The sequence below is a fragment of the Geotrypetes seraphini genome, chromosome 1, assembly GCF_902459505.1.
Source record: "Geotrypetes seraphini chromosome 1, aGeoSer1.1, whole genome shotgun sequence".
NCBI classification, from domain to species: Eukaryota; Metazoa; Chordata; class Amphibia; order Gymnophiona; family Dermophiidae; genus Geotrypetes; species Geotrypetes seraphini.
The window spans coordinates 208,537,120-208,549,773 of NC_047084.1; the positions used below are offsets into that span (position 1 = coordinate 208,537,120).

Below are 12,654 nucleotides of genomic sequence, written 5' to 3' on the forward strand. Positions count from 1 at the left end.
GGGGCCATGCCCCCTCTCTTTATGGCTATGTCACTGTTCCCCACTATCTGAATAATGTCAATAGCAGTTTCAAAATAAACTCTCATGCTTTTCTTCTGATCCTCCTCCTCAAGCCCCAGCATTTTGTTTTGGTCTACACTTTCCGTTTGCCTTTTTTCTTGTTATGTGGCTGATTTTCTTTCTTCCCCCCCCCCCCCACACACACTCAGGATTTAGAGCATGCTAAAGTTATGCAGCAGAGAAGCATTCTACTGTTTGCTAAGAAGCAATCGTACACTTTGAAAACACAGTTGGAATTACAAACTTTCATTAAACAAGTATTTCTTGAATTTACATTGTAAATTAGATTTGCATTCATTAAAATTATTTTGTTACTATAGTGTTTTAGAATTAAAACCTGCCTTAGTGTTATTGGCAAGTTAACGTTGTAAATTAGATTTCCATTCATTAAAATGGTTTTTTAAATTACATTGTGTCTGATACCGTAGTTTTAAAAATAAAACCTGGAGACTAGTTCATAGTCTGTTATTAAGACATGGGGAAGCCTCTGCTTGCCCTGGATCGGTAGCGTGGAATGTTGCTGCTCTTTGGGTTTTGGCCAGGTACTGGTGACCAGGATTGGCTACCGTGGGAACGGGCTACTGGACTTGATGGACCATTGGTTTGACCCAGTCTTATGTTCTTATGTCCATCAAACCCAGTATCCAGTTTTCAACTGTGGCTGACCCAGGTCACGGGTACCCGGCAAAATCCCAGGGAGTAGAACAGATTTTAAGAACATAAGAACATAAGAAATGCCTCCACTGGGTCAGACCAGAGGTCCATCGTGCCCAGCAGTCCGCCCACGCGGTGGCCCAACAGGTCTAGGACCTGTGCAGTAGCCCTCTATCTATACCCCTCTATCCCTTTTTCCAGTAGGAAATTGTCCAATCCTTTCTTGAACCCCTGCACCGTACTCTGTCCTATTACGCCCTCTGGAAGCGCATTCCAGATGTCCATAACACGCTGGGTAAAGAAAAACTTCCTAGCATTCGTTTTGAATCTGTCCCCTTTCAGCTTTTCCGAATGCCCTCTTGTTTTATTTTTTGAAAGTTTGAAGAATCTGTCCCTCTCTACTCTCTCTAGGCCCTTCATGATCTTGTAGGTTTCTATCATGTCCCCTCTAAGTCTCCGCTTTTCCAGGGAGAAGAGCCCCAGTCTCTCCAATCTTTCAGTGTATGAAAGGTTTTCCATGCCTTTAATCATTCGTGTCGCTCTCCTCTGAACCCTCTCAAGTATTGCCATATCCTTCTTAAGATACGGTGACCAATACTGGACACAGTACTCCAGGTGCGGGCGCACCATTGCCCGATAAGCAGGGTATTTCCCTGTCCATCTTAATAACGGCTTGTGGACTTTTCTTTTAGGAAGTTGGGAAAAATATGGAACAAAAAAAAGTTTGTTGGTTGGGCTGAGAACTTTTCAGCAGCCCCTCATATTGAGATGACTTGGGGAAATCTACTGCTTATTCTAGGATAAGCAGCATAGAATCTGTTTTACTCCTTGGGATCTTGCCAGGTACTTGGGACCTGCATTGGCCACTATTGGAAATAGGATAATGGGCTTGATGGACCTTTGGTCTGTCCCAGTATAGCAACTCTTATATTTTTTCGTGAACTGGCAAGCTGACCGTTCCACAGTCCTTTATTAACATGAACTTTATTATGGCTCTGAAGTTTCACGTTATACTGGTTAGTTCAGTGTGCAGAACTAGAAACCCCGACTACTGCTTCTCTGTTAACACAACACTGTACTTCTGAATGGACATAGATGTAAACACGCACAAATAAAAAAAAGGCAATGAGGAATGTTGTACTAAATTGTGGTGTATTAGCTCATTAAATATTCATTTTTTTCAATTTAAAGTTACTGTATTTACACCTGCTCATATTTGTAGATGGAAAAAGTGGCAGTTTGGGGTTTGTTTATTTTTTATAGCTCTTATGCGCTGACTGTTTTAAACTTTTTCTTTTGTTTAATTGTATACCACTATAATGGACCTCAGAGTAGAAAGGTGGTGAAGAAATTTGTATAAAACATTTGTATAGAACTCTTCCATCCCATTTGCTTCCTTGCGCTTGCCTTCTGGGTAGTTTTAAGCCTTACATTACAGATCACACCATTACAAGCTATCACCGGAGTCACCCTAGTCTACAAAACTGGGTACTATAAAGCGTATATTTAAGTAGAGAATGACACGGGGAAAAAATCTGTCCCTGTCACTGCCCCATCCCCGTCCCCTTCACCGCCCTGGCATCGCCATCCTCTTCACCGCCCCGTCACTGCCATCCCATTCACCGCCTCGTCACCGTCCCCGCAGCATCCATATAAGCTCCAGTACTGCAATATTTAGCTTATGCCTTCCTTATAAATCAAAGTTCTGGCTGCTGAACTAGAGAAAGAGATGTTCAGCTGGCAGGACTTTGTTTATAAATTTTTATCAACACAACTAATATACTACTTTATCCTAAAGCAAAAAAAGAAAGAAAATAAATAGAATTTTTTTTCTACCTTTGTTGTCTGGTTTCTGCTTTCCTCATCTCATTCAATTCCTTCCATCCACTTTGTGTCTTCTTTCTGCATCTTCCATTTGCTCAGTTTCTGTGCCTCTCCCTTCACCCCCCCCCCAATTGGTCTGGCACCCATCTTCTTCCTCCGCTCCCCCATAGTCTGGCATCTGTCTTCTTCCCTTCCAGCGCCTTCTCCCCACTCTGTCTTCCAGTTCCCTTCAAGGTCTGTTCCTCTCCACCCTCCTTCAATGTCTGTTCTATTCCTTTCTACCACCATACTTCCCTCCCTTCTTCACCATCTGTTCCTTTCTACCACCCTTCAGCTCCTCTCGCGCGGCCTATCTATCTACCTCCCTCCCTTCCTCTTTCGTGGCACGTTACAATGTAATTTGTGCAAGCCGCTGGAGCCTGCGAGCTCGGTCCCAAACAATCTCGCTTCTGTGTTCCTATTTTCCCCATTTCTAATATCTCCCCTAAGTATCTGGCATTGCCCCCCCCGTGTCCATATACCATCCCCATGGCATGTATGTCCCCTTTATGTCTCTGTCCCTATGCCCCCATGCACATAATTTCCCCTGTTTCTGTTACCTTCCTGTGTCCAGATCTCCCCTCGCTTCCTCTTCCACACCAATATGTCTCTTCTCTTCAACCCCATCTAGCATTTTTCCCTCTTTCTTCCCCCCCCCACCACTTCCAGCATCTGGCTCACCTGCCTGTCCTCCCCTTTCTTTCCTGCTGTGGGTTTCCTTCTCTCCCTCTTCATCCCCCTTGGCCCAGAATCTCTTTCCTTTTCACTCCCTCCTTCCTAATGTGAGCCGGGAACACACGTGATCGCACAGTCCAGCAGCCCCCCTCCCACCCGAATGCAGCGTTCCGTCATCTCCCTTCACCTCACTTTAGATGCCAAGTTTGCCGGCTTTCTTTTTCACCCAGCCGCACGCGCGGCTGCTCTGTTGTTCAATCTTCTCCTCTGACGCAACCGGAAACAGGAAGTTGCAGGAGAGGAGAAGATTGATCCAACTCCAGCAGCCGCGTGTGCGCGGCTTTTTGAAAGCGTGTGGTTGGGCGAAAAAGAAAGCCGGCAAACTCTGCATATAAGGTGAGGTGGAGGGAGGGAAATGGCGGAACGCTGCGATCAGGCGGGTGGGGCTGATGGACCGCACGATCCACGATTGCCTCACTGCGGAGACAAGACCATTCACCGCTCCACGGGGCGGTGAATGGCCTTGTCCCCGCAGAGACCACTATTTTTTCTTCCCCGTTTCGGCGGGTTACCCGCGGCTAACCACGGGTAACAACCACCGTGTCATTCTCTATACTTAAGTACATCGGATATCACCACTGGGGGAAGTCTGCAATTGCATAATGCAGGAAACTGCACAGGTTGAAGGACACATTACAAGCAGCTGCAACAGACATGGCTTCTTTCCTGCCTTACCATCTCCTCAGTAAAAAAAAAAAAAAAGAGTACTCTCTCCACCTCCTGTGCTGCAAATATATAAAGCATAGCTATTGGGATTTTGTGCAGCAGAAAAGGAAGAGGGCATTTTCTTTCTCTGCCATCTGGTGTCAGACAGTCAATTTGAACCTTAATGGGAAAGTGGGAGGCGGCAAGTTGGAGGTGTGCATTTCTGGGGAGGGAGAAAATTAGGAAAAGTGGATTAAGAGGAGGACAGAACGGGGAAGTCTTGTTCAATTTAGAGAAAAAATGGGGGCAGGGGTGTCATAATTCCTGTAAGAATGAAAAATTAAATGTTCAAGCTAAGTTTAGGATAGAGAAAGCTGGTGAGGGCCATGCTGGGAAGTATGGAGGGGAAGGGTATAAATTCCTGAAGCAGGGGATTAGCTAAGCCTTTTGAGGGGAAAATTCAGTACATAAAAAGGATATGAACCTTGAAAAAAGTGTTCAGCATTCAACAGCTGATCAAAAAAAAAAGAAAAGAGTACCATCAGTACCCCGTCACCCCAAGATTTTTAAACTAAAAAGACAGACATCCACTAATGAGCTCTCTGGGAATATTGTTAAATAGACCACTGGATCAGATTTAAACTTACAGGCTGACATTTTGTATCTGGATTTGCCATCTACAGCTGCCCTTACCTTGAAAAACATCTCGAGCTTGGGCGGGTAGAACTTATATCCCTCCTTGACACCGGGGTGCCTCTTCAGGAAAGAGCCAGTAGCAATTCTCCTGCACACCCATTCGATTGGGATCATTTCACAATGCGCAGCAACAAAGGCTGTATCGCTGTATTTTCTGACAAATGCTGTTTTAACTCCTGTAACAGTAAAAAGCGATAATAAAAACACACACAAAATCTCCCCTTTTGCCCTTACATATCAACAAAGAACAGTGTTCTTCACTGCAAGACTTGTGGCAACCCCACTTTACTTCCCCTCACCCAGTACAGAGGTTTGGTGCTGGCACTGTGCTCAGCACACCTGCCGTTTGCCTTCACTTCTGTATGTTCAAGTTATGCAGCATACAAACTCCCATGTTATTCTTGTTGAGTCTGTACAAACAGTGAAGAAATTTGGACACCATATGGAACAAGCTCACTGGGAGCCACATGATACTGGAAGAAAAGAACATCGGTCCTATCCTGTGGAAAGACTCTCGGAAAGGTCAGGGGGCATTAAACCAGAGGCAGACCCAGTCTGGAGGGGCCTGAGGTCAGGATGATAGCAGCTGACAGGGAGGTGACACTGGTGTGAATTGAGACTGGTTGAGATATGGTTGAGGGTGCGGGACAAAATCTAGCATGCCCAAGAAGTTAGACTAGCTACATCATTAGAGAATCTCTCTATCAGCCTGGGCACCATCTTTATTCAACACAGGTTCTGGTTCTCATGTTGAAGTCTTTTTGCCAATATGGCCTTTGTTTCAAAAACAGTGAGGTATAGAATACGATCATCCCTCTAATCTGCCTGAAAGACTTCATGTTGCAGTATCATAGACCCCTTCTCAATAATAATATAAAACTGCCAGACTAAAGATCCATCTAGCCCTTCGTCCCGTTTCCAATCCTGGTCATAAGTACCCAGCAATATCCCAAAAAGTAGCAACATTCCATGCTACTTACCCCCAGGGAAAAGCAATGGCTTTCCTCAGTTATATCTTAATAGGAAAGGGGATGGATGATATACCATCTTTCTGTAGTTACATATTATACATAGCTTGTACCTGAGGCAGTGGAGAGTTAAGTAACTTGCCCAGTCACAAGGATCTACAATGAGAATTTAATCCAGTTTTCCTGGTTCTTGAGCTGCTGCTCTAACCTTAAGGCTATTCTTTTGCTGACCTTCTCCAGAATCCTACCCAAACTTTTTTAAAAGCTCAGCTACACTGATTTTACCACAGCCTCTGGTAATGAATTCAAATGCTAAAATTTTGCAGGCGTGAAAAGTATTTTCTCCTGTATTTTTTTTTTACATGTACTATTTTAGTACTGTCATGGCACGTTTCATAGTCTTTGTACTTTTATAGACCTTCACCATCTCTTCTCCAAGCTAAAGGACCTTTATTCATAGGTGAGTAGTTCCATCCTCTTAATCATTTTGGACACCTTCTCTGGACCTTTTCTAATTCTGCTATATCTTTTGTGAGAGACAGAGATCAGAATATCTAGCCGAGGATCCCGTGTGCTCTTCCCATGCCTTCTTTGATATTGCCAGTCTGTCTCTACTTCTTGCACCGACAGGCTGTCCAGAAATCATGTGGACCAGCTTTTCTATGATTTCCTAAAGGTCTCTCATGCTATGCGCCCACAAAACCTCATCATAACCTCTGCAAAAACCAGAGGGAAAGGTACAATTTAGGGGGTGAAGAACCTATGTGCACGACAGAAGAGCAGGACTTGGGTGTGATGATCTTAAAGTGGTCAAACAGGTTGAAAAGGTGACGGCGAAAGCTAGAAGGATGCCAGGTTGCATAGGGAGAGGTATGGCCAGTAGGAACAAGTAGGTATTGATGCCTCTGTATAAGACTCTGTTGAGACCTCATTTGGAATATTGTGTACAATTCCGGTTGGCCGCACCTTCAAAAAGATATAAAAAGGATGGCGTCGGTCCAGAGGAAGGCTACTAAAATGGTATGTGGTCTTCATCATTAGGTATATGGGGACATACTTAAAGATCTCAATCTGTATACTTTGGAGGAAAGGCAGGAGAGGGGAGATATGATAAGAGACGTTTAAATACCTACGTAATATAAATGTGGATGAGTCGAGTCTCTTTCATTTGAGAGGAAACTGCAATGAGAGGGCATACAATGAAGTTAAGAGGTGATAGGCTCCGGAGTAATCTGAGGAAAAACTTTTTTACGGAAAGGGTAGTAGATGCGTGGAACAGTCTCCCAGACTCTCAGAAGAGTGCCTGGGATAGGCGTGTGGGATCTCTCAGAGAAAGAGATAATGGTTACTGCGGATGGGCAGACTAGATGGGCCATTTGGCCTTTATCTGTCATCATGTTTCTATGTCCTCACATTTTCTGACAGAAGTTCAAGTGATGTATTTAATTTCAATTGTCAATTATTGATACACTTGTTGTAAGATGTAAAAATGAATAAAGATTTATATTAAAAAAAAAAAGGATCATGTATGTTGATATATTCAATGTATTTGAAAGATCTGTACTACATGCCCCAGAATTAATGACTTTTTACACAATTATGTCTGTTATTTTCCTTCTGAATATCAACATCAAGAGGAAATACCATATCCAAGTAAAATATCTATGATAATTCCAATTCAGCAACATTGACTTCCAGGTCCTGTACCAGTTAAAAAAAGTTTCAAGTTGCAACACCTTTTTTTTCTCTTGGAGAGTAACTTACAATTACATAATACTTCCATAAATAAGTGATTCATGAAGTCAAAGAAAGCCTAATTTTCTTTTCAACAACTTTGCTAACTCATGAACATAACCAATTTAAGATGTCAGTAAGTACGAGGGTCATTTCATAAATAATGCACACTATATATATATTTTTTTTAATTTACATGTTTTATTTTTTTTCCAAGTATTTCTTTACAATCCTTCAATATAGTCTCCCTGCTTTGCAATGTCCGAGTCACAACGTCCGGGAAGCTTCATTATTCCATCCAAGACACCGTTTTTGTTCAGTTGCCAAATGGCTCGGGTAACAGCGAAATAAAGCTCTTCCAGAGATGCAAAATGATGTCCATGCATATGTTGTTTCAACTTTGGAAAAATGTTAAGCCTGGTCGGCTCATGTCTAAACTGTAGGGAGCATGAGATAACAACTCCCAGCCGTATTCGCATAGTTTTTCAATGACAACATTCCCTACGTATGGGCGAACGTTGTCGTGAAGAATGAGTGGCCCAACCAAGAGCAACTGAGGTCGGGTTTTGAGCATTTTTCTGCACATTTTTTGCAAAAAAAAAAAATAATCACAATAATACACTGCTGTGACACTTCTTCCACATGGTACTTTGTCTGTGACAATGATGCCTTCATAATCATAAGCAAAAAAATCATCATTTACTTGACTTTTGATTGAGCTCACCAAAATTTTTTTGGTCATGGGGAAATTGGAGCTCTCCACTCGTTGGACTGTGATTTCAGCTCCGGCTCAAAGTCTCTGAACCACGTTTCATCAATAGCAACAATGCGATTCAAGAATGCCTGACCTTCAACGTCAAATCTTTGTTTCAGCATGGTCGCATTGTCCAGGCATCTCTGCTGCTGTTCAGCAGTCAAGAAGTGGGGGGCCCATCGCACAGAAATTTTTCTCTTTTTTTAAAACATTTAAATGAGAACAAGTACAGAGACAAAATTTGTTGCTGACTGTCTCCAGAAGCGGCAATCAAAGTGAAGCATCAGTTAATCAATAACCCCCTACCCCTCCAAGAATTATCAAGCCAACAGCAGGTCTACCATCAGAATGGAAGGAAGAAGCAGCCTAGTGATTAAAGCAGCAAAGTAATGTAGGAACCAGGAAAGCCAGGGGTCAAACCCACTTATACAATTAATATACCAGGTGACCTTCAGTAAATTATTTCATGCTCTATTGCTTCAGGTACAATTCAGATTTTGTTTTAAACCCACTTTCTCAGGGAAACTGTATAAATGCTTTATCACACCTTGACTTTGGATTTAGAGATGGTGAATATATCTTCAAAAGCCATATCCAGAAAAGGAGAGCACACACTTTCCCCTTGACTAAATTCCAGGAATCAGAGTAGATCACTCCATCTCCAGAAATTTAATGCTGGGCCTTATCCAGCGACTGGCATTTAATTTCCAAGGGGGGGGGAGGGGGTTGCCGCTAGAAACATAGCCGGCTAAGCCGATATTAACTGGCTAAGCAGATACAGGTGCCAAAGAAAGACTTGCTATTTATGCGGGTCTTATCTGGCCATTAAACTTAAGTCAGTATACAATGAATATTGGCACTAACCAACTATGTCATATGACAGCCAGTGACCAGGGGCCAGCTCACACTGAATATTAGCGCTTAGCCAGCTAAGTGCTATTTCACCAACCTGGCCAGTTAAATAGCGTAAAATAGCTGCAAATTCTCTGCACAAAGAGCTGTCATACTTGACTTTGTCACCCTGTTATGCCAGCTAAAGGGCTCTGTCAGTGAAAAACATTTTCACGAGTTGGCAATGGCATATGCACCAGCGATGGTATATAGTCTACAGTGGACCTGACCTGTCACTCAACCATTTACTCTCCCAGCTCACAAATTTCTGACCTACACACATACCACGCATAGTTTAACAGTCTTCAAATCCAATATGAAGCCTATCAAAAAAGTCATTAAAAGCCAGATCTACAGAACTCGCCAATTCATCAAGTCCAACAAAATTTTCCCTTTGTGAATCAGTTGTCTGGTGGCCTGTAATCTATTTTCTGCACATGCCTGCTGCTTTAAATCATTGCTTTATCCACTAAAGGAGTTAGACTAATGTGGGTTTATATTTGCCTGTTTGCTCCTTGTTTTCATCTCTCTTCAAGGACGTTGAACAGAGCTGTGAGGGAGAAGGTTAAGTCACTTTTAGTTCATTTATTATCTTGGGCTGTACAATATCAGATTCCATAGTTTTATGCACTCATTTGTGCAGCTGTTCCTCCATCATTTGGTTTGTAAATCACTTCAATGTCATTTCCCAATCTAGATCCAACACTTTGGGTTTCTCATATGCATTTTCAATAGTAGCTCAATGTTGACGTACACTCAGTTATAGTAGGTATTTGTAGGCCTTCAGGGGAGCGGTAATCTAAAAACATAACAATGGTACTTCTATAACTTCTCTAAAATAGCCAATCCAGATCACAAGTACCTGGCAGAATCCCAAAGAGTAGCAAGATTCCACGCTACCAATCCTAGGGACAAGTAGATAGAATGGACTGCATCCCAGGTGATGGGAGGATCAGGGCTGTGGAGTCAGTAGATAAATCCTTTGACTCCAACTCCTCAGTTTCTGGTACCCACAACTCCAACTCCCGTACCCAAAATTGTCTCCGACTCCATAGTCCTGGGGAGGATTAATTGATTTGCCCAAGACCACAAGGTCTGGTAGCGGATTTGAACACTATGATTCCCTGCTTTCCAGCCCACTGCTAATATTAACACTAGGTTACTGCTCCATCTGTTTGTTCATTTACTTTTGTAAAATTCTTTCTTCTCATAAATAAACATTGACTTAAAAAAAAAAAAGTGGGGTTCCCCAGGGGTCTATGCTGAGACTGCTGCTTATTAACATATTTATCAATGATATAGAGATAAGAATAACTAGTGAGATAATTATATTTGCCGATTTCACAAAGCTGTTAAATCACAAGATTGTGAAAAATTGCAAGAAACCCTGTGAGACTGGCAGATGACATTTAATGTAAGCAAGTGCAAAGTGATGCATATAGGAAAGAAGAACCCCCAACTATAGCTGTATAATGCAGGGTTCCACATTAGAAGCCACCACCCTGGCTTGATGGTGTACATCCGAGTGCATTGAAGGAACTTAGGGAAGTTCTGGTGGCTCCACTAGCTGACCTTTTCAATGTTTCTCTAGAGTCGGAAGTGGTACTGCAGAAGGAAGGAAGGAAGAAGTAGGAATGGAAAACAAAGATGAAAATGTTATAATACCTTTGTATCGTTCTATGATGCGATGTGACAGGGTGAGATTCCCTGTCACTGGATAGCCAGTAGAAGGAGCCCGAGCACTGGAAGTGCCTGAGAAGTGGAGCTTATTTTCATAAGAACTGCAAATGCTGATGGGAGCTGTCCTCTCACTGAGTGGATTCTGGTGCTGAAAAGATCAGATCCAGCACTGCGAGCTCAGAAAGGAGGAGCTCCTTCTGGAGTTGGTTGATACTCAGGATGAGAAATGCTGTCCTCTGGCCTACTTTCAATAAGCCCTCAAGGCCACTGCTGACTGGTGCAAATAAGGGTCCCGGTGCAGCAGGGTAGAAACATAGAAACATAGAAAGATGACGGCAGAAAAGGGCTACAGCCCATCAAGTCTGCCCACTCTACTGACCCACCCCATTAAGTCTGGGTGCTAATGACTTAGTTCTTTAGCTCGACCCTCGTAGTGATCCTACGTGGATGTCCCATTTATTCTTAAAGTCGAGCACGCTGGTGGCCTTGATCACCTGCATCGGAAGTTGATCAAGGCCACCAGCCCTGACAGGGAGGGGGCTGGTGCAGAAGCAGAAAGCACGGTGATGGAAGGGTCCATGGGGTCCTATACACTGGCAGAGAAGAGCTGGAGGAGTAGCCAGAGGGCCCGGTAGAGCATGGAGTCCAGCAAGGGGCTCAGGCTTGATGACCGGTGAAGAATCCAGGTGGTGGGGACCCAAAGAGGCCGAGGAACAGAGTGACCTGCGATGGACCCACAAGAGGCAGCTAGAAGAGAGGAGTCCAAGGCTGAGGGGGTCTGGCGGCTGTGGCAACTGGCAGACAGACTGGTGATGGCACCAAGAGCTGGCAGAAGACTCCCCAGGAATCAGCCTAGTAGTCCCTGGCCAGAGTTCTAAGTGTGCAGTGGGTGGACCAGCTGGGCCGGTGGAGTGACCAGTAAATGGCACCAGAAGCTGTTGAAGACCTGGAGGGCCAATGGAGGGTTCAGAGGAAGGACCTGGAAAAAGCCTAGAGGAGATGAAATCCAGGGAGGACCAAGGATAACTAGAGTCCAGGGAGGACCAAGAGAATGACCAAGAGGAGCTGGGAAGACCTGATCATGGATTTTAGAAGTCATATGAATGTTTGAGTGTGCTTAATCCTGTTATGTTTGTCCTTATTTTAACAGAGGAGGTACCTGGGAGAGTGGATGTGAGATGGGCATTGACCACTTGACACGATCACATGACATGCGGCCGCACCTTGAATAATGTTGTGCAATTCTGGTTATTGCATCTCAAAAAAGATATCATAAATTAGAAAAAGGTACAGAGAAGGGCAAATAAAAAGATCAAAGCGATGGGACAACTTCCCTATGAGGAAAGGTTAAAGCAGCTAGGGCTATTCAGCTTGGAGAAGAGACGGCTCAGGGGAGGCATGATAGAGGTCTATAAAATACTGAATGAAGTGAAACGGGTAGATGTGAATTGCTTGTTTACTCTTTCCAAAAATGCTAGACCAAAGAGTATGTGATAAAACTACAAAGTAGTAGATTTAAAAAACACCAGAGAAAATATTTCTTCACTCAACATGTAATTAAACTACGGCATTCATTGCCGAAGAATGTGGTGAAAGCAATTAGCTTAGCAGGATTTTAAAAAAAGGTTTGGATAAATTCCTAAAAGAAAAGTCCGTAACCTATTATTAAGATGGCTTGTGGAAAATCTACTGCTTTTTCCTAGGATAAGCAGCATAAAATCATTTTTTCTCCTTTCCAAGTTAGTAAGTTAGTTAATTTATTTATATCCCGCCCTTACCCAGGGCGGGTTATAAACGTACATATAAAGCTACAGATTACAGCAGAAATACATACTTAATCAGAAATAATAATCCCACAAGACAGAGTAAGAAATGCAAACAATAAAATACATAGGCGACCCTCACTTTGTTATCATCTTCTCTTCCATTAATAACAATCTCATACCCTATATTTCATCTGGCAAAAAAGATGCC

The 12,654-nt window shown here is 43.1% G+C and overlaps 1 protein-coding gene across 7 annotated transcripts in view; it reads right to left on the reverse strand.

Annotated features, from left to right (window-relative positions):
* The window catches only part of LOC117360582 (multifunctional protein ADE2), a 186,157-nt gene that overhangs the window by 17,760 nt on the left and 155,743 nt on the right, over positions 1 to 12,654 (reverse strand). For all 7 annotated transcript variants that reach the window (XM_033944548.1, XM_033944558.1, XM_033944542.1 and 4 more), the window contains one exon: positions 4,651 to 4,829. In XM_033944548.1, coding sequence (XP_033800439.1) covers positions 4,651 to 4,829 — 179 coding nt within the window. The remainder of the gene's footprint in view (positions 1 to 4,650; positions 4,830 to 12,654) is intronic.